The 27,233-nt window shown below is 40.3% G+C and overlaps 1 protein-coding gene across 1 annotated transcript in view; it reads right to left on the bottom strand.

The window, feature by feature from the left end:
- TRHDE (thyrotropin releasing hormone degrading enzyme) overlaps positions 1-27,233 on the bottom strand; it is a 452,112-nt gene that overhangs the window by 151,895 nt on the left and 272,984 nt on the right. The window contains exon 7 of the mRNA XM_072146727.1: positions 21,249-21,314. Within this exon, the coding sequence (XP_072002828.1) occupies positions 21,249-21,314 (66 nt within the window). The remainder of the gene's footprint in view (positions 1-21,248; positions 21,315-27,233) is intronic.

Below are 27,233 nucleotides of genomic sequence, written 5' to 3'. Positions count from 1 at the left end.
TTCCACTGAAGTCTCCCCGATGTCTGCCTGCTGCCCGATGTCTGCCTGCTGCCCGATGTCTGCCTGCTGCCCGATGTCTCCCTGGTGCCCGCGATGTCTCCCTGGTGCCCGCGATGTCTCCCTGCTGCGCGCGATGTCTCCCTGCTGCGCGCGATGTCTCCCTGCTGCGCGCGATGTGTCTCTGCTGCGCCAGATGTGTCTCTGCTGCGCCAGATGTGTCTCTGCTGCGCCAGATGTCTCCCTGCTGTGCGATGTCTCCCTGCTGCCGTTCCGCGTGTATCTTCCGACAAGTAAGCAGATGTGCCGAACATCTGTAATCTATTCTTCACTGTGTTCTTCACTTAAATGATCCTGTGTTCACTGTGTTCACTGTTTTTATTCTATTCTTCATTGTTCTTCACTGTGTTTGTTTAATTAAATGCTCGATCTCGAGCAGGGGAAATACTCGAGCAACGAGCCGTTTCGAGTACCTTAATACTCGAACGAGCATCAAGCTCGGACGAGTATACTCGCTCATCTCTATTTATAATGAATGCAAAAGTAATGCTTCTAGACACAGTTTTAAAGCAAATATTATCAAGCTTTGTTTAACTTAGGCATTACAATAAACATTTTGATAAGATGTTACAATTGGCTCATTTCCCCTAAGCTTAAAGGAAATCTACCATTTGCTTTTATGCTTTATGAACCAAACATACCTTGAGAATGCTGTAGCTACACTGATGCATAAACATATCTTATTTGATTCCTAAATCTAGTGGTTTTGCTGTAAAAACAATTATACAATTATGCTAATGAGGCTATGGCGCTCCTGTGGCTGCATCGGCGCTCTCCTAACCCAGCATAAGCTGAGAATATGTCATCACTGTGTTGTCCTTGACAAGTAGAAGTAATCAATCCAACTCAGGTTGATTATTCCTGCCTGGACAGTTGCTCTGTTTAATGTGTTTATGTATGCAGCCTGCATGCAACCCAGCTTTCCCAAGGTCCTGAATTTTATAAAAAAATTTTTTTTAACAAAACCACTCAGATCAGGGATTAAACAAGATATTTTTCTGCATCATTGTAGCTACAGCATTCTCAAGGTATGATTGGTTTACAATGCATAAAAACAAATGGTAGATTTCCTTTAATTTTTCAGATCAGTCATCTATGCCAATATATGTAGTGATGCTTTATTTCTATAAAATAAAAGTCCTCATTATTAGAAAGCTTAAGTTAAAAAAGAACCCCTGAAAGTATTCAAATCACCATTTAGTGATAGTGATAGCTAAATGAACGTATTAATGACAAACTTTCAAATTTCAAATAGAACCTCCACACTTTTTAAAGTTTTTTTTTAAATATATAAATTTTCATAGCAACTAAAGTACCATAACAGCAGTAACAACCACAAATGACCCAATTTTGGTAACCACTTCCATCAAAGAATTTTTCAACAATTACAGTTGTAGTACCCAAAGTTATGGACATTTGGCTGTAAATATGAAGAAAATGAAATTTAAAGCATAACTGTAACGTTAGCTAAAAAAAAATTGTTTTAGCACAGCAGGAGACAACCTTTGATAACAATTTCAACAATACCTATATCATGCTTTTGGCTTCTTCCTTTCCTGAGATATGGGGCTAATAGAGGTAATAGATATATAAGGCTATCTGTAAAATCCCCTCAGCTTCTCATACAGTGGGTGGGACTTCCTGGCTATGACATCAGCTAAGGGTAGTGAGGCCAGACCACTGAGTGCATTCATGTGAACATGCACAAACAGTGCAGAGCAAGACATAGAGCTAATAGCACAGGGCACTGGATCTCTGCATGATAGTAAGAAATGATCGTAGAGTATTCTACTACAAAACAAAAAAATATGATAAAACAAGTCTAAATACAGTATTAGATGCCTACATATGAATTAAACACATATGATGTGATATGATATGATATGACATATGATGAACAAATTAAGAGATGGGTGAATCGATTCTAACAATTATAATTTTGTTTAGAATTTCAGGAAAAATTTGATTTGTCACAAATCCTAAGTGCACAGTGATTCGTGGGATCAAATATTTATTTTTTTCCCCTTTATTAGCAAAATGGTTTCAAGCACAACATGGGGAAGAATAAAGGAACATGGCAGTAGTTTCCTCACTGTATGGAGGTAGTGTTCCTAACTGTATGGGGTAGTGTCCCTTAATGGATGGCAGTAGTGTCCCTCACTGTATGGGGTAGTGTCCCTTACTGGATGGCAGTAGTGTTTATCACTGTGTGGCAGTATTCTTCACTGTATAGAGGTAGTGTCCCTCCCTGTATGGCGGTAGTGTCCTTCACTGTATGGGGGTATTGTCCTCAATATATGGCGGTAGTGTTCCTGACTGTATGGGGGTAGTGTTCCTGACTGTATGGGGGTAGTGTTCCTGACTGTATGGGGGTAGTGTTCCTGACTGTATGGGGGTAGTGTCCATCAATGTATGGAGGTAGTGTTCCTCACTGTATGGCGGAAGTGTTCCTCACAGTATGGGGGAAGTGTTCCTCACTGTATGGCAATAGTGTTCCTCACTGTATGGCAGTAGTGTTCCTCCCTGTATGGCTGTATTCCTCACTGTATGGCGGTAGTGTTCCTCACAATATAGCGGTAGTGTTCCTCACTGTATGGCGGTAGTGTTCCTCACTGTATGGCTGTATTCTTCACTATATGTCGGTAGTGTTCCTCACTATATGGAGGTAGTATTCATCAGTGTATGGGGGTAGTGTCCCTCACTGTATAGGGGTAGTGTCCCTCATTCTATGGAGGTAGTGTTCCTTACTGTATGAGGATAGTGTTCCTCACTGTATGGCGGTAGTGTTTCTCAGTGTATGGCTGTATTCTTCACTGTATAGAGGTGATGTTCCTCACTGTATGGTGGTAGTATACCTCAGTGTATGGCGGTAGTGTCCCTCACTGTATGGCGGTAGTGTTCTCCACTGTATGCCGGTAGTGTTCCTCACTGTATGGGGATAGTGTCCCTCACTGTATGGCTGTAGTGTCCTTCACTGTATGGGGGTAGTGTCCTTACTGTATGGAGTTAGTGTCCCTCACTGTGTGGCGGTAGTGTTCCTCACTGTGTGGCGGTAGTGTTCCTCACCGTATGGCGGTAGTGTTCCTCACTGTTTGGCTGTATTCTTTACTGAATGGAGGTAGTGTATCTTAATTTATGGGGTTAGTATTCCTCACTGTATGGTGGTAGTGTTTCTCATTGTATGGCAGTAGTGTTCCTCACTGTATGGCTATAGTGTCCCTCACTGTATGGCGGTAGTGTCCTTCACTGTATGGGGGTAGTGTCCTCAATGTATGGCGGTAGTGTTCCTCACTGTATGGCGGTAGTGTTCCTGACTGTATGGGGGTAGTGTTCTTCACTGTATGGGGGTAGTGTCCCTCACTGTATGGGGGTAGTGTCCCTCAATGTATGGCGGAAGTGTTCCTCCCTGTATGGCAGTAGTGTTCCTCCCTGTATGGCAGTAGTGTTCCTCCCTGTATGGCAGTAGTGTTCCTTCATGTATGGCAGTAGTGTTACTCACTGTATGGGGGAGTGTTACTCACTGTATGGGGGAAGTGTATCTCCCTGTATGGCAGTAGTGTTCCTCACTGTATGGAGGTAGTATTCCTAAGTGTATGGGGGTAGTGTCCCTCACTGTATGGGGGTAGTGTCCCTCACTGTATGGGGGTAGTGTCCCTCACTGTATGGGGGTAGTGTCCCTCACTGTATGGAGGTAGTGTTCCTTACTGTATGGGGGTAGTGTTCCTCACTGTATTGCTGTATTCTTCGCTGCATGGAGGTGGTGTTCCTCACTGGTGGTAGTATACCTCACTGTTTTGAGGTAGTATACCTCACTGTATGGCGGTAGTGTTCTTCACTGTATGTCGGTAATGTTCCTCACTATATGGTGGTAGTGTTCCTCACTGTGTGGCGGTAGTGTCCCTCACTTTGTGGCGGTAATGTCCTTCACTTTGTGGCGGTAGTGTTCCTCAATGTATGGCGGTAGTGTTCCTCAATGTATGGCGGTAGTGTTCCTCAATGTATGGCGGTAGTGTTCATAACTGTATGTCGGTAGTGTTCCTCACTATATGGTGGTAGTGTTCCTCACTGTATGGCAGTATGGATAGGTTCTATAATGTTTTCATACATTTACAAAATTAAAACCTCCTGTACAAAAAAAAAATATTTTGCTGCTAATCATTTTAAACACAGTACACCTTTTTGATCACTTTTTATAGAATTTTTAATATTTTTCAAAATTGCAAAAAAGTGCCATTTTCAACTTCGGGTGCTATTTTACATTACGGGGTTAAAAGCCGTGAAAAACTATTATTATATCTTTCATAGATCTTTCATTTTCGAATGTGGTGATAGCTAATGTGTTTATGATTTTTACTGTTTATTTATTTTTATATCAGTTCTAGGGAAAGGGAGTGATTTTTAGTTTTTAGGTTCTTTATTATAATTTTTGTAAATTTTTTATTTTGACTATTTTTCAGACTCCCTAGGGTACTTTAACTCTAGGTTGTCTGATGGATCCTATCATATACTGCCACACTACACTATGGGGATTTCCCTCATTCATTACAATCTGCTGATCGCACATTATAATGAAAGGGCTAAACTGAGGCAGCATCAGTTCTTAGGAAGAGCCGAGGCTGTCATGGCAACGGATCGCCATTCCTTGATGACGCAATACACGGTTTAACACCCACGGGTGTTACTGGTAAGCCTCTGCTGCAATATGCAGCAAAGATTTACCGGCTATGGGGCTCAGCTCGTGAGCCCTCTGCATGCACCCGCACTCGGTATGTGATGTACTGTTACATCAAATGACATGATTCGATTTGGTTTTTCCCTGTCTGGAGAAATCAAGATTTAATCACCAGCGACGACAGGGCTTTTTTTTACAATGAGAACTGTGAATCTGTGGAATAGCCTGCATCAGGCGCTGGTCACAGCAGGGACAGCAGAGAGCTTCAAGAAGGGTCTAGATGCCTTTTTACACCTAAATAACATTGATGGTTATGTTATATAGAATTATTTCCGCGAAATCCCTTTCTCATGCAATCCCTTCCCTTCCTTGAACTTGATGGACAAGGGTCTTTTTTCAACCGTATAAAATATGATACTATGAATTTTATCTGAAAATTCGGTGTACTGGGTCAATTCGAATTTTCATAAATTCGTCCATCTCTAAACACATTGCAACATCACAGTATGTGTACATATATATACAGTGAATCCTCTCCAGAAGACCACCTCTCTAAGAGGACAACTTCCTAAAAGACTGCTTTATGTTCAATCACTGATTTTCTTTCCATTATACTCTATGGAAGCTACCCCCATCTACAAACCACCCCTTTCTTGTGCAAAGAGATTTCACTGTATATATTGTTATGTGTGTGCAGGATCTGATGCCAGTCATTAGAACTAATGGGAAGCCTGGCCTCTGTCTTTATTTATGCATTTAAACTTCTACACATTCATAATGGTACTACATTCAAACTTTCAAACACACCCAGTTTTGCTATATACTAATCATATGGGCAATGTACAAAGACTTCCTCCTTGTAATTGGATGACCTGAAGCATGTGATCAGTCACAAGTTTCTGACATCACTCAAGGCCCTGGAATATTTTTTCATGTTGCCAGCAATTATTAGGACTGATAAGCTCAGGAGCCTTCACCTCTGCTAGTGCCCTTCCCAACAAGATCCACCCACCCTCTACTTCTCTCCAGCTACACATAAGGATTTCCATGGAAACAAAGATAAACAAAGGTAGGAAGAGCAGCCATGGGGACAATGTAAAACCCCTGCTAGCAGGCAAACAGCTGCAGATAAGTATAAATCAGAGAATTGCTTATATTAGCTTAGTGCAGAGTTAGGTCAAAGTTTTTATACCTTACAGTTTGTTCTTCAAGGCAAGAAATGTCGCTTTGGACAATCTGTATTTTTATGAGAGCGTCCCGCTATTTGACATGTGGTATGCACATTTTTAATTGACTCTTGTGAGTATGATGAACTTAAATACATTTTAACTTTGTTGGAATGTACCACACTATCTGCCTGCATATTTTCTTCCAGCTACAATATAATTAAAGGAGGATAATGAAAGTGCGATGGTGCTAGTCTGAATGGTGACATACTTTTAGCAGGAGAAACCGAGGATTAGTGCTGTTCATCGGTGGTTAAAGATGGAATAACGAGGGAGAAGAATAATATTGGGAGCTCCGGTCATAGTGAAATATTTTTCTCTATTTCTGTGGACTTTTTCAAAGACTGTGTGGACCGGTCTTATACCGTCCACAAACTGTGCACCACGAACAACTGTGTTTCTTTGCTAAATATAGAAATACTCCAAATGTGGTTGGAAATTGTTGAGGGGATAAACAATGAGGATTCTAAAGAAAGGAGGGCCATCGGGCTTTTGGATGCAGGATTTTCTGGTATAGATTTCACATTTATGTCTCATTTGTAATCCCCCTTTAGATACCAATACAGTAAAATCAATTAAACACTTTTGGAAACTATAACATTCATGGAATTTGGAATGGGTAAAGGTTGCATTTAATCTCACAAGATTTTCAAAGAGTAGTTTATAATAGCCCAATAAAATGAAAAACAAAATTAAGATTTAGCCCCAAATCTTTTATTATACCATGGGGTTAAAGAAAAAAAATTACCTCATAATGTTTACACAATTGCTTCAGAATATGGAAATATGCAATATCTGGTTGGAAACTGCTGTATGGACAAATGGTAGGGCTTAGAAAGGAAAGAGCTCTACTTGGGTTTTGTAGGGAAGATTTTACTGCAATAGATTTTGAGTTCTAAGAAGCATTTGCAGACCCTCACAAAGAGTGATAGGTAGTAAAAAAGTAATGCCCAATAGGTGGCTTTTAAGGGAAAATCAACCAATTAATGCCATATATGTTATACTCAATTTGAGAGTCTATGAAAGGTTAAAATCTTATTTATTGTATTAGTGTTTGGTGAGCATTTACCACCACATGTGCTTTAAAAAGTTTAATGTGAAAAGGCTGCTGCAAAGTGAAAATTGCTGTTTTTCAACAAATATACCATTTCAGTACCCAATAGGTAGTTACCAGGCCATTTCAGAAATTACATCCTAAATATATTTTTTCGAGGGCTATATTGACCTTTTTAACTTCAGTGTTGTTTCCAAAAGGTAAGACACAGCAGAAGCAAACGTGAAAATTATTATTTAATTGCTAAAATTCATTATAACACATTAACCCAGTTGAGGTTTGTATATTATAAGCATCCTATGGCATGACCAATGTTTAAATGCAGAGATCATCAGCATCAGACACTTTGATAAATAAAGTGTAGATTGCATAACCAGATTTGTCTTTATTAGAGATGAGCGAACATACTCATCCGAGCTTGCTGCTCGTTTGAGCATTAGCGTACTCGCAACTGCTCGGTGCTCGGACGCATATTTCGCCCGCTCGAGAAAATGTCATCTCGCTGCATTTAGATTTTTGGCGGCCAGAAACAGAGCCAATCACAAGCCAGGAGACTCTGCACTACACCCAGCATCATGTGGTACACTTACATGTCGATAGCAGTGGTTGGCTGGCCTGATCAGGTGACCCTGGAATATACAAGCCCCTGCCCGCGCTGCTCGGATCATTCTCTGTCTGGATGCTGTTAGGGAGAGAGCTGCTGCTGGTCAGGGATAGTGTTAGGGTGTTCTATTAGAATATTGTTAGGCAGGAGTGATTCTACAAGAACCCAACAGCTCTTCTTAGGGCTACAATAGCGTTATATATTTTTTTTTTATTCTTCTTAGTAGTGCAGCTAGTCCCATATTGTGACGAATTTGCAGGGAGACTTGCGAACGTTCTATTTAGCTCTTATTGACACACATATCCATCTCAAACACCTAAGTGGGACAATTTATTAGGGGTTTGATTGAATTAGGCACAGTCTGCCGATTTTTTTTTTTTTTTTTTTCTTTCCAAAACTGAAAGTCACAGGCACAGCACAAAATCCTGCTGTGTGATGTCAGTGTAGGTTAGAAACTAGCCATAGCAATCATCATCTTCTGTGGTTGCTGTGTGATTTCTTCTGTACGTTTTGTTCAATAAAAAAAAAAAAAAAAAAAACACAAAAAAAATTTATATGAAAGTTTATATTTCTGTTTTGTCTATACAATAGACTTTAATTTTGAAAATGTTTAACCCGAGGGCTAGGGGTAGAGGACGAGAGCGTGGGCGTCCAACTACTGCAGGGAGCTGAGGCCGTGGTCCTGGGCGGGGAGAGACACCACCTGCTGATGAGGGAGCAGGGGAAAGCAGCAGAGCTTCACTCCCTAGCTTCATGTCTCAAGTTACTGGGAATCGTGGTTTAGCACTATTGAGGCCAGAACAGTGCGAACAGGTGATGTAGTGGATTGCGGACAATGCTTCTAGCCATTTGTCCACCAGTCAGTCTTCCACGCAGTCCACCCAGGTTACCCAAGTGAGCACTCCTCCAGCTCCTCCACCTCAACCTCCTTCCCCCCAGTCTGCCCCCTCTCAGGAAAATTTGGCATTTGAACCAGCATACTCTGAGGAACTGTTTTCTGGACCCTTCCCAGAGACACAAACCACTTGTCCGCTTGCTGCTGAGCTCTTTCCCGATGCCCAGGTTTTCCTGTGGGTCATAAAGTAGAGGAAGAAGTGTGTAAAGAGGTGTCGGATGATGAGGAGACACAGTTGTCAGCCAGTGGTGAAGTTGTTGTCAGGGCAGGAAGTCCGAGGGGGGAGCAGACTGAGGGATCGGAGGTTGATGAGGTGACAGACCCAAGCTGGGTTGATAGGCCGGGTGAACACAGTGCTTGTGAGATGGAGGCAAGTCCTATACCAGAACAGGTTGGAAGAGGCAGTGTTGGGGCCAGACGGAAGGGGAGGGCCAGAGCTGGTGCATCAGCGCCAAATGTTTCACGTAGTGAAGCTTCCGTGGCAAGGGCTAGATTTTCTAAAGTCTGGAGGTTCTTTAAAGAAACACCGGATCGCTGACGGACTGTGGTATGCAACCTTTTCCACACCAGGAACAGCAGGGGTTCCACCACTACTAGCTTAACCACCACCAGTATGCGCAGGCATATGAATGCAAAACACCCCACTCAATGGAACCAAGGCCGTTCACCTCCGGCCGGGTCCACCACTGCTCTTCCCCTGTGTCATCTGCTGCCTCTGCTAGTCAGCCCCCTGCCCAGGACCCCAGCACAAACACCTCCTGGGCTAAAACCACACCTTCGCCTCCACGATCCTCCACAGCGTCCACCAATGTCTCCATGCGCAGCGTCCAGCTCTCTATACCCCAGAGGCTGGAGCACAAGAAGAAATACAGTGCAACCCACCCACACGCCCAAGCCCTCAACGTCCACATCTCCAAATTACTCAGCCTGGAGATGCTGCCCTATAGGCTGGTAGAGACCGAGGCCTTTCGTAACCCCATGGCGGCGGCTGCCCCTCGGTATTCGGTCCCCAGCCGCCACTACTTTTCCCGATGTGCCGTTCCAGCCCTGCACCAGCATGTATCAGACAACATCACCCGTGCCCTGACCAACGCCGCTTCTGACAAGATCCGCCTGACCACAGACACGTGGACGAGTGCTGCCGGGCATTGGGTTAACTTGGTGGAGACTGACCCTGGGGCTGCTCATATACTGCCGACGCTGAGGATTGCGGGGCCTACCTCGGTCCAGGTCTCTCAGGCCTACTATGCCTCCTTCTCCTCCCACCCCTCCTTCACCTCCTCCTCCGAATTACCATTCGTGGGCATGGCGCCATCAGTCGGTAGCTCTAGGTACAGCAGCAGTGCCGTCGCTAAGCGACAGCAGGCGGTGCTCAAACTGCTGAGCCTAGGCGATAAAAGGCACACCGCCAAAGAGCTATTACAGGGCATCACGGCGCAGACTGATCTGTGGCTGGCACCGCTGAACCTGAAGCCAGGCATGGTTGTGTGTGACAACGGACGTAACCTGGTGGCGGCTCCGCATCTCGGCAGACTGACACATGTGCCATTCCTGGCCCATGTGTTAAATCACATAGTTCAGCGGTTCCTCAAGACATACCCCAATCTGTCTGATTTGCTCACGAAGGTGCGCCACATCTGTGCGCATTTCAGGAAGTCCAGCACAGATGTTGCCACTCTCAGGGCAGCGCAGCAGCGCCTCCAACTGCCCGCTCACCGACTGTTGTGCAACGTGCCCACGAGGTGGAATTCAACATTAACCATGTTATCCAGAATTTACCAGCAGCACAGAGCGATTGTAGACTGCCAGATGTCAACTTCCACTAGAACTGGTAGTCAGGTCGGTCAGCTTCCTCAAGTCTACAATGAGGAGTGGACGTGGATGTCTGATATCTGTCATGTGCTAAGTAACTTTGAGGAGTCAACACAGATGGTCAGTGGCGATGCCGCCATCTTCAGCCTCACCATCCAGCTGCTTGGCCTGTTCAAAAACTCTCAGCATGAAGTCAGAAGCTTTGCGCTCGTCACAAGAGACGGGGGAAGAAGATTCCCTTGTTGATAGCCAAAGCACCCTCAGATCTGTTTCTCAGTGCCTATCGGAGGAGGTGGAGGAGGATGAGGAGGAAGAGGAGGAGAATGTTGGCGAGACAGAAGAGGAGACCATTGCTCAGTTCTTCACTGTTCAGCATGTATGGGAAGAAGAAGAAAAGGAGTTGGAGGAGGAGAAGGAGGAAATGGAGAGTCAGCCCAGTAAGGGGAGTGAATTTTTGCACGTTGGGACTCTGGCACATATGGCAGATTTCATGCTAGGCTGCCTATCCCGTGACCCTCGCGTTCAAAGAATTTATTCCAGCACCGATTACTGGGTATTCACTCTCCTGGACCCACGGTACTAGCAAAATTTTTCCACTCTCATCCCTGTAGAGGAAAGGAGTGTGAGAATGCATGAATAACAGCAGGCCCTGGTGCACAAGCTGAAACAGTATTTCCCTTCTGAAAGCGCTAGCAGCAGAGGGCATACTTCTGCGGGACAAGTAGCGAGGGAGAGTAGGTGAGCAGGTAGCTTGTCCAGCACTGGCAGGGGTACGCTTTACAAGGCCTTTGCCAGTTTTATCTCACCCCCAGCAAGACACTGTCACCTGTCCCCAGTCTCGGCAGAGTAGGGCTGATCTTTACAGAAAGATGGAGAGAGAGTACGTAGCTGACCATACCATCAAACTAAATGATCACACAGCTCCCTACAACTATTGGGTTTCATAGCTGGACATGTGGCCCGAACTGGCGCTGTATGCCTGGGAGGTTCTTGCCTGCCCTGCCGCTAGCGTGTTGTCAGAACGGGTTTTCAGTGCAGCTGGTGGCATCATCACCAATAAGCGTACACGCCTGTCGATAAAGCGCATATAGCGAAACACGTGTCGGGGCCAACTCTCGTGTGTGATCTCCATTTGGTATGGTATTTGCTTTCAAATTCACCTTTGTCATTTCATCCTACAGGATCAGTCTATGTATTTACTCATATTTGACTGTTTTTTGCATGTATACTTTGGGCTTTGCCATACAACTATTTGCCTATTTATAATACTATTTATTGTATCACACATGGCTTTTAATCCATTGTAGTTCATCTATTGTGTATTTTGATTATTTGTATACTACTTATAAAGACAGTAATTTTTTACATTTATTTTTCTTGAGTGTTACATCACTTGCTGATCCAAGTATTGGTTAATGCTTATCAAGATGAACAAAGCCTGGATTTCTCAGGATTTCCATTCTCCACCAGGTAAAAGCAGCTCAACCTGAATAATGTATGCACTCCTCCTCCGCATTCTCCTCCTTCTCCTCCTCTTTGTACACTAAAGCAGAGGAAAGTGGCTATTTTTTGCCAGGGCCAACTGGCTCTAGCTATAGTACTCTATGTATTTAATTTTTCTGGAGGTCCACCTACCCGGTCCTCTGGTTTGAAAAGTTTTTGGACTGCCACATACAGGCACTATCCAAATTTAATTGTCTCCATAGCAGCCACCACACGTCGTCTTTATAGCTGCCTCCACACGTTGTCTCCATAGCTGCCTCCAAAAGTCGTTCACATAGCTGCCTCCATACATCGTCCCCTAGGCAAACGAGCTGTGTCAGGCAGAATTTTGGGTTGTTTTCACGGCTTCCACATCAAACTTGTTAACTTTGTCACCACCCTGCTGTGTTATCCACAAAATATACCGCCAATCTTTTATCATTCACCGATATTATTTCAGCGCTACTTGCATATCTGTTTACGTTCCCCTCCCCCGCCATAACAAGGCTAATTACTTATAAGAATAGTACTACACTTGATCTTATACAAAAGGTTCTTAGAAGTGCTGTTTGTAGCCCCCACCTGCATTGAAAATTATAATTATTTCAAAGTAAACGCTTCTGGCCCGCAGGCCCATTTTTGGGTGGGGAGGAGCCGAGAGACAGGGGCTTGCACAGGTGAAAACTCGCCTGGCAGCGGACCGCCAGCTCCATCCCAAGATCCAACTAACATAGTTTTAACTGCAGCACCTTTAATCTACTACTAACTTACTGCCTCCATACATCCTCCCCTTATCAAACGAGCTGTGTCAGGCAGAATATTCGGGTGTTTCACTAGATACATAATGGAACTCGGCCCATCTGTCTCTGCCATGCTGGAGACCTGAAATTTCAATCATAGCAGCGCAATATGGATGCCACATATGCCCCATTAAAATTTTTTCAAAGTAAACGCTTCTGGCCCCCAGGCCCATTTTGGGTGGGGAGGAGCCGAGAGACAGGGGCTTGGACAGGCGAAAGACTGGCAGCGGACCGCCAGCTCCCTCCCAAGATTAGGCAGCCTCAGAGGCATCCATGCATGCTGCCCCTGCTGTTTCCTGTCCATTTCGCCTCCACGATTCTCCACAGCGTCTACCAATGTCTCCATGCTCAACTTTCAACTGTCTATACCCCAGACGCTGGAGCACGAGAGGAAATACAGCACATCGTCCCCTTATCAAACAAGCTGTGTCAGGCAGAATTTTCGGGTGTTTCACCAGATACATAATGGAACTCGGCCTGTCTGTCGCCGCCATGCTGGAGACCTGAAGTTTCAATCATAGCAGCGCAATATAGATGCCCCATACTGTCGCTCTTAATCATGGAAGTCGTCTCCATTGCTGCCTCCACATGTCGTCCACTTAGCAAACGAGCTGTGTCAGGCTCATTTTTCGGGTGTTTCACCAGATACGTTATGGGACATGGTCACTATGTCGCCACTATGCTGTGTTATCGACTAAATATACCGTCAACCTTTTGTTCACATAGGAAATAATTTCAGCGCTTCTTGCTCACCTCCTTTGGTTCCTCTCTGCTGCCTTAACCAGGCAAAATACTGATACATACAGTGCTACACGTTATCCTCGCCAAAAGTCCATTTGTGGTATGTCGCTGCTGCCGCTGCCTCTACATGCCGTCCCCTATAGTGTCAGTGTCAATTATTGGATGTTTTAGATGCTATCTAGCCTCATTCGGTCACTCTGTCATCGCCATGCTGTTGCCCATAATTTTGGCGTAATAGTGCGATTAAGCAGCCTCAGAGGCATCCATGCATGCTGCCCCTGCTGTTTCATGTCCAATTCTGTGGTGTTTCCCTCATTTTCTGAGGTTTCCAGGTGTTTGGCCAAGCTTCCCTGTGCAGAGCCTTGGTCCCCATGAAAAATGCTCGAGTTTCCCATTGACGTCAATGGGGTTTGGTATTCGAAACGAGCACTCGAGCATTTGTTTCTTGAGTTACTTGAGTTTGACTCAACTGGTGGGGGAAAAAAACTGTACAATGTGTAGTAATTTCCAGATGAAACACTTACTGTCTATAGGAAAATAAGGGAATAATTAAATGTTTCATAATTAACATTATTATTTTTCAATATTTAAATGAAGTATACACTAACCATTATTTTATAAAATTATGAATTTCATTATTGTAGCAAATTCAAAAAAAGTTTTTCAGAACTTTATGCATTACTTAATAATTTTTATTACTTTGCTTATAAAAAAAATACATAAAAGGTACCAGAGTATGAGTCATTGACACTGTGATTGTTGTGTGAATTATTTGAGCCAGGGATAAAGCAGGACTGCTTAAGGCAAAGTGCTTATGATTGCTATAATGAACACCAGCTATCCCCATTGCGACCATATATTTGCTAGCTATATTTCAAGAACATAAAGGGTAGTGAACAAAGTCCAAGTAAGTGACTGATGGCTACAATGACTGAAACATTTTAGCCTCCTCTGCAATCAGAGGTGATAATATTTATTACAGGTTCTTCTTGTGACACTAAAGAATGTTTAAGTGCTTAAGAACAGCAAATCTTTACCAATCTGCTCTATACAGTAACTATGTTGCCCTTGTCCAAATATATTCATATTCTAGGGTTAAAAATATTACAAGAAGTGCAAGGAGGCGTTATCATGCATCTCTACTCTTTCAGCTCTCTGTGATGCTGGGTATGATATTTTATTTTGCTGGAATCTGAATAGTTCACAGATGGACCCTGTGGAGCTTTCTAAATTCTATAATGATTATGCCTTTTTACATTTGTGTAACAATGAATATAGTTGTGGTCAAGCTCCCACTTTTCTAAGGTTCAGTGATTTTAAATCTCATGATGGAATATCTGGGTCAACATTATACTGAGAAGATACTAAATGTATCTCTTGTATGACTTGTGTGAACACTGGTTTAGCTGTTTTGCTGACTGAACTGATTAACACAACAGCTGTCTCTTTCCTGCAGCATATCTTTGGTCCGGCATAAGTTAACCCTTGGTGATTGAAATCCATGGGCCTTTGAGATCACATATTTATGGCTGGTTAAAGAAGTTTAGTCATTGGCTTCCTTACTGCTTTGATATTTGTATCTTTGATTTCTGGTATATTGAATTTTAATGGCCTTTCTTCTGTCTGGTGTTTTAGTGCGCTGGCCCATCTGTTGTGACCAAGCTCTGTCAACTCCACTTATTTCATTTGTATTGTTTCATCCTTGTGTCTGTATTTTGCACTGTGTAGTAGAGAGGGACTGCCTTTTAGTTGTCCCGTACCACCTAGGGTACGTTAGTCATGCAAGTATGGGGTTTCAGTGGCCAGACTCACTATCTTCTGTGTTTCTGTATCTTCTCAATGCATTACACATTATTTAAATGTTTTCTCATTTATTATTTGTATGTACAAATATACATACAGGACTTTTTATTCATTTTTTATTCAGATTAATAAAAACTTAAATATATCCATTCCCTGCAATAGTCTTTGACAATCAGTGAGCTGCACTGCCTACAATAACCATACTGAGAATTGCGGCAACAATAACTGTCATTTAGACTGTTTGCAGCACAGTTAGAGAATAGAAAGATTGTTGGGTCTTTAGCATGCTGAATCTTGTGGTGCTCTTGACAATAATGTATTATATAAATTAAATTATAACTATGTTTCTATTGATACATATACAGTTCACGTAGGCAGATAAAGACATAAGCCATCAAGCTTAACCAACATTACCACTGTATTGGCTCAAATGTAGGAAAAAAGTTATGCCTATTGTTTCATATAATGATAACAAGTTTTTCCTCAACTAATGAGAAATCCCTAGTTCAAATACTTACATTATAAATTTACTATAAAAGAGAATGAGTTTCAGTAGCAGGAAATTTTTCCAGGATTTGAAATCTGCATCAAATGTTAGGGGGTATTGGTGGTCCTAGAACTGGTCCTGACTTCAAGTCTTCCATTTCAAAAACCACTCTAGTTCAGCTATTCTTATATATAAGCAGAAGACCAAAGTTTTACCAAATATTACATGAGTGTTCTGACTGGCCAGTTGTGTGCAGTTTAACTTGTTCACGACCGCCTGCCGTATATTAACGGCGGTGGTCGGGTCCCATTGCATGGAGAGTGCTCACGGGCTGAGCCCTCTCCATAGCCGGTAAGTCTCAAAAGGGCAGCCTCAAAAAGATGGCGGCGCCCATACCTAGGATCGTCACTCCCTGTGACGTCATCGGGGAGCGGCAAACCGTCTCCATGGTAGTCTTGGGTCTTCCGAAGACCCGAGGATATTCAGTTTTAACCCCTTCATTACAATGTCCTGATAGCACATTGTAATGAATGAGATGGAAAATCCTCATATACTGCCATACTGCAGTATGGCAGTATATGATAGGATCGATAAGACAACCTAGGGTTAAAGTACCCTAGGGAGTCTGAAAAATAGTAAAAGGAAAAATAAAAAAAAGTTAAAAAAATAATAATAAAAAAACCTAAAAATTCAAATCACCCACCTTTCCTTAGAACTGACATAAATATAAATAAACAGTAAAAATCATAAACACATTAGGTATCGACGCGTCTGAAAATGCCAGATTTATCAAAATATATTAACAGTTTTTCAATGCGTTTAACCCCGTAACGGAAAATAGCGCCCAAATTCAGAAATGGCACCTTTTTGCCATTTTGAAAAATATAAAAAAAATCTATAAAAAATGATCAAAAGGTTGTACAGTCCTAAAAATGATATCATTGACAATATTATCAAATGTCGCAAATAATGACACCACCCACAGCTCCGTACAACAAAGTATAAAAATGTTATTAGCGCCAGAAGATGGCAAAATAAAAAAAATTTTGTACAAGAGGTTTTAATTTTTGTAAATGTATGAAAACATTATAAAACCTATAAAAATTTGGTATCTCCGTAATCATACCAACCCAAAGAATAAAGTAGACATGTCATTTGGGGCGCTCAGTGAAAGCGTAATATCCAGGCCCTCAAGAAAATGGGGAGTGAAAAATGGAAATGAAAAAAACAGGAAAGGGCTCGGTCCTTAACCGGTTAATGTCTACCAAAAGTCTTTAGCAATTGTCCTGAGAACCGTAGCTTAACATTGGCAAGACATATTTCTGTCCCTCTATGTCTGTTTAGATAATACAAGAATTTGTGATTGTTATGTGTTTCTCTGATGTGGTGGAAGTGATTTTTTTAAAAAAAGGAACTGTTGTTCTTTTACTTCCAGCCAATTTAAAGACTAAGCAAGTTTTGTGCACGTTTTTTGTGACTTTTTAAAAAGTTGCAGTCTTTAAATCTAACATGTACTAAAACATCAAAAAATAAAGATAGATAAAGCAAATCCTGCTTGGACTTGTACATGAGTTGAAGTGCAAATACAGAAAAGTCCCCAACTGTTAAAAAATGTCTCTTTTTCTAAAATAAAATGCAAAAAAGAAATCTTCCCCCGTATCTTTTGGAAGGGGTTCTCTGTATGAATACATTTTCCCTGAATCATAAATTTCATAAATATGTTTATGGGTAAAGTATTTATAGTATTGAGCAGAAGCACCTTTTGGGCTAGTACAACCATGGGTCTTCTGGGGAATTATGCAACAATTTTGTCACACTTGGATTTGGGGATCATGTAACATTGTTCCTTGCAGATCCTCTCAAATTCCCTTAGGTTACATTCTGAATGTTGGTGGACAGCCAATTTTCCAGAGATGCTGAGTTGGGTTTAGGTCAGGCTGTAGCTTGTCCAGTCAAGAAGGGTTGAAGAGTTGTTCTAAAGCCACTGCTTTGTTATTTTAGCTGTATGATCCTTCAATTACAATCAGTAATGCTGTCCCTGCAGCTGAAAATCATTTGACCAGATCTGGGCCTTTCCACAAATCTGTCTCTGAGCTCATGGGGTAGTTCCTTAAACCTCTTGATTCTCATGTGCTCTGACATGCACTGTAAGCTGTGAGGTGCTACATAGAAAAGTGTATGCCTTTCCTAATCAAGTCCAATCTGTTTAATTTAACACAGATGTACTTTAATGAAGGAGTAGAACCATCTCAAGAAGGATCAGAAGAAAATGGGCAGCATGTGAGTTTTTCTTGTTTGATAAAATAGCAAAAATATCTACATTTCAGTTTTTTATGAAGAAGAGGTGCAGAGTGTACATTAATGAGCAAAAGAATGAACTTTTTTGAACTTAACAATTGGCTGCAATTAAACAAAGAGTGAAAAACTTAAGGAGTCCAAATACTTTCTGCACCACTGTGTGTATGTATATATATATATATATATATATATAAATTTTTTTTCTGCACTCTATATTAACATTCAAGTATATATACATGGTTACATGGTTTAATATAGTACAACCCACTTAATTAAATAGCTGTGAAAGAAGGTCAGGTTTTCTCTTTTCTCCATTGCTTTAGACTTGCAGCTACAATACGAACTGTGTACTAGAACAGAATTTAAGTTTTTTTAAAAAGCAGAAAGCTAACACAGTTTTTCAATTGTAGTTTTAACCTTTTTTGGCATGGGAGACAAGTATACTCTATGGGATTTAGTGTAACATTACAATAGAATTTAGTTCTCATGCAATGTGTCTATAAAAGCTTTAATTAGGCTTAGCTTATCAGAGATTCTTATTGCTACTGCCCCCTTTGGGAAACATCTAATAAGCAGATTTATATAGCAATCTCTGAAATGCGTTCCTGGAGATTACGAGGAGCAGTTCAAAAACAGCCGTGGCAAATCATATTAAAATGATATTTCTAGACCAGACATCTTTTATATTAAACATGGCATTTTGTTCTGCCATTCTTTTCCTTTGTTAATATGTGTGTTTTCTTTTAGTTTTAAGGGTTAAGACAAAGGTTCTAAATGTGACCTGATCCCAAATGTAGTTTATTTAAAATTCCAAATGAAAAGCTTACCAAGAACAGATAAGATTGATTGCTCTCTCTATCTTAGCATAATTGTATTTCAGGTGAACATCAATTTACTTTAAGGGACATTTCTAAGTAGCATACCACATTATAAATAATTCATCAACCACAGCAGCCCGTAAAATGATTTCCCTAAAACAGATTTTGCCAGAATAAATGACTTTCATTGTTTTTGTTTATTTTTAATGTTCTTTCTGTTTGCTTTCAATTGTTTAATGTAGAATTGGTTGTTACAGAATCTGTTACATAGCAATCAAAAAACAAATTTTCAGCTTGTTGTTAGAGTGATCTTTGAAAATTAGAGACATTCACCAGCTTACATTTAAGAAAATGATAAATGTTGAACTTTATTAATGAAAAGCTAGAAAACTTTAAGCGACTAGTCTATTTTACACAGCAGAGGTTCCTGTTTCAATGGCTAATCCAAATAAAGATTAAGAATAGAGGTTAGAAAATACAGGATATTTTATTTAAAAAAGAAGGGATTCTTAAATTTTTTTCATTGTTTTCTAATAAAATCAAAAAAATAATAACAACTATGCATAAGGATAAGAGGTTCTGTTCATGTTCTTAAAAAAGGGTACAATTTAATAAGCTGAAAATCCCAAACTAACTTTCATTTTTGATTGACATGTTCAATTAAGAGTGACCTCTTCTTTGATTAAAATAAAAAAACAAATGTTTTATTCCAAATCCATTACAAATAGCAGGGGTAAATCAGGCAGAGGGGCTAAGTAAAGAAGTAGTGTCTACTGCAATACGATTGAAACGCAAATTGTGAGTTGTCAAGCCTTGACAAAGAACTATTGTTTGAAACATGTTGCAGAAGGCGATACTTCTTTTTTTAGTCTTCCGATCTAATGTACCTCTGCTATTTATAATGGTTTTTGAATAAAAAGTATTTTCATCAAAAAAGAGAACATTGAAATTTCTTTTAATTTTACTGACCGGTGAGCAACTGGTCTCTCTGTGAGGCTCACTATAGCTGTTAATAAACAAGGGAATCCAAGGTAAGAGATCAACATTTTTTAACTTATATGCTCCAGATTTGGATGACACAAAGTTTATTTGTGACATTGGTAGTTGTCTCATGTCATTCAATGTGCTAGTTTGTAACAATATTGTATTAAAGTTGGGTGTCACTAAAAATCTGAGACCATAACCACATCTTAAGTCTTAAGTAAGGGTGAGCACATTCTTAGGACACACCAGAATTCTGGCTCAGAAAACACCACGCTCCATCTAGTCTTTCAACTGATTTACACGTTTTATACAATTTCTGTGGGAAAAACTTAATGAGTTACTGAAAAGGAGTGCTGTTTAAATATTTCAACTTGCATAAAAGTAAACCAAACTAGTTGCAAAGAAAAATATCTAATAAGCCAAACAAGCACTACATTTGTTTTACAGTCTAAACCATTGGTATAACTTCTAAGATTCCAGCCTAAGTCTACACTGTTTAATCTTTAGACAGATTCAGTAAATCTACCCTGCTCAGTCTTCACAATGTCTGTGATGAATACGTAATTTGTCCTTAAAGGGGTTATCAAATAAATATTATTGTATTTATCATGAAAATGTATACAATTTTCCAATATACTCTGTGATAATAATGAGCCATGCACTCGTTTGAAATCAAATGACCATGGACAGATTTCTATACTTTGAAAGTAATAATAATAATAATAATCTTTATTTATATAGCACCATCAAATACTGTAGCGCTTCACAAATCATAAAGTAAAGAATGAATTCTTTTTTTAGAATGACAGCAGGCAAAGATCTAGAAAACTGGGGGGAACTGATGCAGAAAGTATATGGGAAAATTCTATAACTTTTCATTATACAAACAATAACATGTAATATGTAAGTGGGAACACCCCTTTAAGATAATCCTGTCAAATCACATAATACTGTTTTTACTACTTATAAGGCTGCATTCACACAAATGTGTGATTTCTCCAGTCCTCTATCGTGCCGTATTGAGACCATACATACGTATCCATACAGTCCTCTATCCGTATGCAGCACGTATTTAACCCATATTTATCCCTATTATTCCCCATGCTCATAAGGGCATATGGAACTGAAATACGGGAGAAAATAAGGCATGCTCTATATTTTTGTACGGCCAGTATACAGTATGGTATGGTACAGTGTAAACAATGGCAATGGAGATTGCTGGACGTGTTGTCCATTGAAATGAATGTGACCGTTTGTTACCAACAAAAAAAGATGGTACGGCACGGATAGCATACTGCTATTTTCATAAGTTCGTGTGAATGCAGCCTAATAAATATGCCTTCATTTTTTGCTTATGTTAGTAAAGACAACAGTAATTTTATAGCTTTTTACCTTATAAAACATCTCAAAAGTGCAAGCTACAATAGATTATGTTTTATATAGCATCAAAATGATAAAATCTAAACACATGCAATGACATAAATTATCTTTATTTGTATGAAATATTTTACTTACTTGCAGTCCTCTCTGAAATACTTTGTGGCCCATAAAATTTGCCAACATTCGAATTAATGCTGCTCCCTGTGAATAAAATAGATCACTTAGTGTTTAGATCTAGTAACAGTAATTCTGTCATTGTTTTAAAAAAATCCAAAAAAAATGGATGAACATTACATTCAATAGATTAACTTGAGTGTTGGTTTTCATTATTTAACTACAAACCTCTAGAAGCTTATTCAATATTAAAATAAAGTTTAGGTATCTAAAACATGGTAGACATCAGTAGCTTCTGTTGGTCAATGCCCATATTTTAACTGTAGAGAGCCGTTTATGCAACTTGTTTCTTGTGAAGATTCTTGTCCTGGCTCCTCAAGGCATCATATCGAGGTGATAAGTACAACTGTGCAAACTGAACATGAGAAGAAAGTAAAAGACTGACCAGCTAAGCCCTGTTTAGCAACTTTATAAGCGTCGGCTGTATGTGCTTGGAGAGGGCTCATGGACTGAGCCTTCACCATAGCCGGTAAGTGTTTGCTGCATATTACATCAAACACTTAGGCCCATTCCACACTTGCGAGTGTGATGCGATGAACTCGCATCACACTTGCAACGCATGCTGCCGGGAATGCACGGCCCGAACGCTGCACCGCAAGAGTGAACTCAGCATGTCAGTTCACTCCCGCGATCAGGAGACGAGTAAAAGGAGGACCTTCCCATAAGGGTTCACAATCTATATGAGAGTGAAGATGGAGACACAATGTGAGGGAGCAGAGCAGTGCAGTAATTATAGGCATTATAGGCGATACTGAAGAGGTGAGTTTTCACATTATGTTTGAAGGTTTGGAAAGAGGGGGAAAGTAAATATGGTAATAGAGTGAAGCTGAAGGTCCTGAGAGAAACAAAGATTACGTGAGAGATGGTATTGGGTGGGAGAAAAATGAGGGGAACAGGTTGTGGACGGCTTTGTATGTCATGGTTAGTATTGAATTGAATTTACTATGCAATGGGTAACCAGTGGAGAGACTGACAGAGAGAGAAGGCAGAGGAGAAATGAAGAGACTGATGGATTAGCTCAGCAGCAGAGTTAAGGATCGATTGGAGGAGAGTTAGAGTTAGCTGGAAGACCACAGAGAAGAATGTTGCAGTAGTCCAAGTGGGATATTAATGGCCTGTGGCAGAATAGCAACCAATCACGGCTGAGCTTCTAATTGCCACAGCAGCAGCAGACAATGGCTCCTGCATATGTTGGTTAATAAGTGTATTTTGGAAAACAAGGGGTGAACATTTAAGCTCAAAACCTTGTCTATGATGTTCCCTCAGTCACATGGAGCGACTGTGCAAAATTTGGTAAGTGTAAATGCAACGGTGCAGATTCCTTTAACGGACATATTCACCCATACACACACATACACATATTCAGCTTTATATGTTAGATATTCAAAATATACATAGTTATGTACAGCTGTCTGTCCCTGGATAGTTTTTCTGCTTTCCCTCTAGAGCAAGAATAAGCTCTGCTACTACCAAAATAGCAAAAACACACATTGGAATTGATCAGACACCAACACTCCATTGGTTCTGTGGATTTTCGCAGGGGATTGTCTGCAATGTAAATGAGCAGTCATTAAAAGTGATAGACTGTCCACATCATCATTATGTCGGTTGACTAGTTTAACTATTTCTGTTACCTTTTTATATTTGCTGGGGTCATGCATCATGCATCATGCATTATGTTTATGATACAATAATGTTTATTGTTGACAAATATCCACATGGCTTCTGTACTTTATTATTAATTGAAGCAAATGTGAAGTGTATTGTTAAGTATATATACCTTATTGCATTATATAATAATTATTTTGACAATAATTACAGCAGCAATACATGTTTTTTTGTATAGCACTGTACATGCTCTATCAGTTTCTATCATTTAATGAGTTTTCATTTTGTCAAATTACAGTGCGCGGTAGACAGTGTTCATATTCTCATTTTTCTCAATTGACTGCAAAGTCGCTGCAGCGCAGCCTCTTTAACTAGTATTAATCCCTACAGAGAAATCTGTGTGCTATAGCTAACTTTAGTGTTACCATGATTCTCCAAATCCAAGCACATTTGCAGACTGAGCTCTGAACCACACTTAATCATAGCAAGTAATCAAGCCACAACTATAGTTCCCTAGTTGTGTATTATATAGCACAATCCTGTTTATTTCTAGTGTGCTGCTCAAAAAGAACATTGTTTCAGGCAAGGAATAATTTTTACCATTTTTATAGCCTATTTTTCATATATTGCTGCCTGAGCTTCATTGTATTTGTCATTTCATGTCCAAATGTAAGTTTTGTATAAACTTATAAAAATCCATATTAAATCTGGAATTTATTTATTATCAAATCTCATTTCATCATATAGCAAATATTAATTCTAATGATGCAAATAAGCGATAACATGTCTTTGAAGACTTACAGGGGCAGTCAAAATATTGTTAGCACTTTAAATGCATTAAAGGCAGCAATTATATGCCAAATGAATCAATTATTCTAAGGATCAATATCACTTTCTAGAGAATGCATGCTTAAGCGTCTGTCTAAGCAATTAGAGCTTTGCCAAGATTGTCTTCTTTGCCTGCAAGGGTGCCCACAGAACAAAAAGTATGCCAATATATTATCACATTAACTCCAACATTTCTTTCATGCTAGTAAAACTACAGTACATTTTAAGATTAGTTTATTTTCTGGTACATATTTATCACAGAACCGAAAGATATGTTTCTCTACCTATTTTTGTAATTTTCTGTGATAGTCACAACAATTTGGATGATTATTGTGATTAATGGTATAATCAGTTTGACAGAAAACAATAACGCATCATGAAGGAGTTGTGTGAACAAAGCTTGAACGAATGTATAGTATACTGTTACATACCTTCAGCACAAAAACTATTTAAAGGGCTATTCTCATCTGGACATCTAAATTTAATTTAATTAATCTGCTATATATAAACATTTTGTCAAGAGCATATTATTTAAAAAATGTATTTGTGTGAAGATCATTTTCCATAAATGTCCATATTGTCTTGTAGCGGGGACCATGCATGCTCTATATGAGTCCTGCCTGACCACCTGGATTCAGCATTTATTACCACAGGACATCTATGGGACATGCAGTAACTGCCGGACATCCTTTATAGGAATTATATTCATGCAGTTACATTTATATTAAATAATATCCAATTGAAGAAATGTATGTATATGCCAAATGGATTCAATTAACCCCTTAACGCTGAAGCCACTTTTCACCTTCCTGACACGGCCCATTTTTTCAAATCTGCCCTGTGTCACTATAAGTGGTTATAACTTCGGAACGCTTTAACATATCCAAGTGATTTTAAAATTGTTTTCTCGTGACACATCGTACTTCAGGTTATTTGAAAAATTTTGGTGGTATGTTTTGCATTTATTTATGAGAAAAACCAGATATTTGGTGAAAATTTGGAAAAATGTTTGATTTTTGAACTTCAAAATGTTCTACTTTTTCCATACATAGTCATAACCGCAAAAAAACGTAATAACTAACATTCACTAAATGTCTAATTTATGTGGACATTGTTTTTTATGCATACTCTCATTTTTGTAAGATGGTTTGGGCCTTTGAACGTTAGGTGCGATTTTTCACATTTTCATAAAAAACGCAAAATCCTGCTATTGTGGGACCTGCTCAGGTTTCAAATCACTTTGAGAGACCTAAATAAAAGTAAACCCCATAAATTACCCCATTATAGAAACTAAGCCCCTCAACGTACGTGAAACAACTTTTATGAAGTTTGTTAACCCTTTAATTGTTTTACAGGGGTTAAAACAAAATCGGATGCAATTTTGAAAGTAAAATTTTTTTGGCTAAATTAATATGTTTTTCAAAAAATGTACAAATTCTCAGTGGATAAAATACCAAAACGCTCCACAAAATTTGATACCCAATCTCTCCCGTGTATAACAATACCCCATATGTGGTGGTAACCTGCTGTATGGGCACACGCCAGGGCATCGAAGGGAGCTGCGCCATTCAGAGCAGATTATGCATTGTCAATTTTTATTGGCTATACAATCTTTATTTTTTTGGCAATTTGGACATATAAGGGCTTATTTTCTGCGACATGAGATGCACTTTACAAATACTTCATTTTAGTGGGTCATTAGCTTATTAATGAGATTTTATTAACTCTTGAATGTATGGGTGAAAAGAAAATTGTCAATTTTGGTTTACTTTCTTTTTGTATTTTTTGGGGGTCGTACACCGTACACTAAAAACATTATATTATCTTCATTCTCTAGGTCACTATGATTACGGTGATACCTCATTTATATAGTTTTTCATTTATTTTTACAATTTTACTGGATAAAAACTAATATAGAGGAAATCTCATTTGTTTTTGCATCGCCATCTTTTCGGAGACGTAACTTTAATATTTTTTGGTTGACAGAGCTAGTTTAGGGCTTATTTTTTACGTGTTGAGTTGTTCTTTTTAGTGGTACCATTTTTGCGCACATAACTTTTTTTGATCACTTTTTAGAACATTTTTGTGTAGAGATTTTATGAAAAATGTACATTTTTGGCGTGTTTTTCGGGTTTTGTTTTTACGGCGTTCACCGAGCGGGTCCAATAATGTTTCTGAGTTATTGAACGGATTGTTACGGACGCGGCGATACCAAATATGTGGGGTTTTTTGGCGATTTTGTGTTTTTTTCACTTTATTGCATGTGTATAGGGAATATTTGTGTTTAGGGGACTCTAACTTTATTTAATTAATTATTTTTATTAAAAAATTATTTTATGTAATGTTTTTAACATTTTTATTAACTTTTACAGGTTAGCTTGAACAAGTGATCCACTGATCACTTGTTCAAGCTCTTCTTCACATTACACAGTGTAATACAGATGTATTACACTGTGTAATGTAACACACTGAGCATGCTGCGCATGCTCAGTGTGTTACAGCCGGGTCCTGCCAGAAGGCACGGACCCGGCTCACAGAAGAGGATCGCGCAGCCCCGGGCACCGGCAGTCCCGGGGCTGCGATCGGAGCAGCGGGACCCCCCCGGTAAGCGCCGCGGGGGGGTCCGATTCTTCTGAAATGCCCCTTGCATGCCGCGGTCAGCGCGACCGCGGCGTGTCAGGGGTTAACACCCGCGATCGGAGAAATCTCCGATCGCGGGTGTTAGAGGCAGGTGTCGGCTATAATATATAGCTGACACCTGCAGCTTCTGGCGCCGGCTGTTCAGGAGCCGGTGCCAGAAGCATGACGTAATAATACTGCATTTTGCGGGAACGCACCTCCCGCGATGCAGTACTATTACGTCAAATGTCGGGAAGGGGTTAAATGATTATGCCCAGATGAGAATAATCACTGTAAAGGTTTTCTTTTTCAGTAATACTGAGCGAGGTTGCTAGTGGAGAGCAAGGCAAAATATAATTCTCTATCTCTAAACTATTTCACAGAAACTTTGTTAAAGGGAACCTACCACCACGATTCTACCTATAAAGGTAGATCGGGCGGTAGCTGGATAAATGGGACGTGAGGATAGCCCTTTTTTGGGCTAATTCTCACGTCCCGGCTATCTTTTGGAAAACTTTAATACGCCGATATGTACCTTTTTTTAAGTGGCTACTGAGGCGTGGAGTAGCCGGACATGAGGCTACACATCGCGGCTACTCCACGCCCCAGTAGCCTCTTTTCTCCACCTACCACTGCATCTTCGGTGCGCAACTCCTCGTAGCTGCGTGCCCTCGTCCGAATACCCAGCATCTGCGCATGCGCAGTAGCTCTGGCCACAGAGCTGTGGCCGCGCACCCGCAGGCCTGCGTTCAGCGCATGCGCAGAACGCTGGGTATTCGGATGAGGGAGCGCAGCTACAAGGTAGGCGGAGAAAAGAGGCTACTGGGGCGTGGAGTAGCCGCAACGTGTAGCCTCATGCCTGGATACTCCACGCCCCAGTAGCCACTTTAA

This window comes from Engystomops pustulosus, chromosome 4 (assembly GCF_040894005.1).
Source record: "Engystomops pustulosus chromosome 4, aEngPut4.maternal, whole genome shotgun sequence".
Taxonomy (NCBI): domain Eukaryota; kingdom Metazoa; phylum Chordata; class Amphibia; order Anura; family Leptodactylidae; genus Engystomops; species Engystomops pustulosus.
Note: the sequence above shows the minus strand (reverse complement) of the source record. Positions and strands in the feature narration are given on the sequence as shown.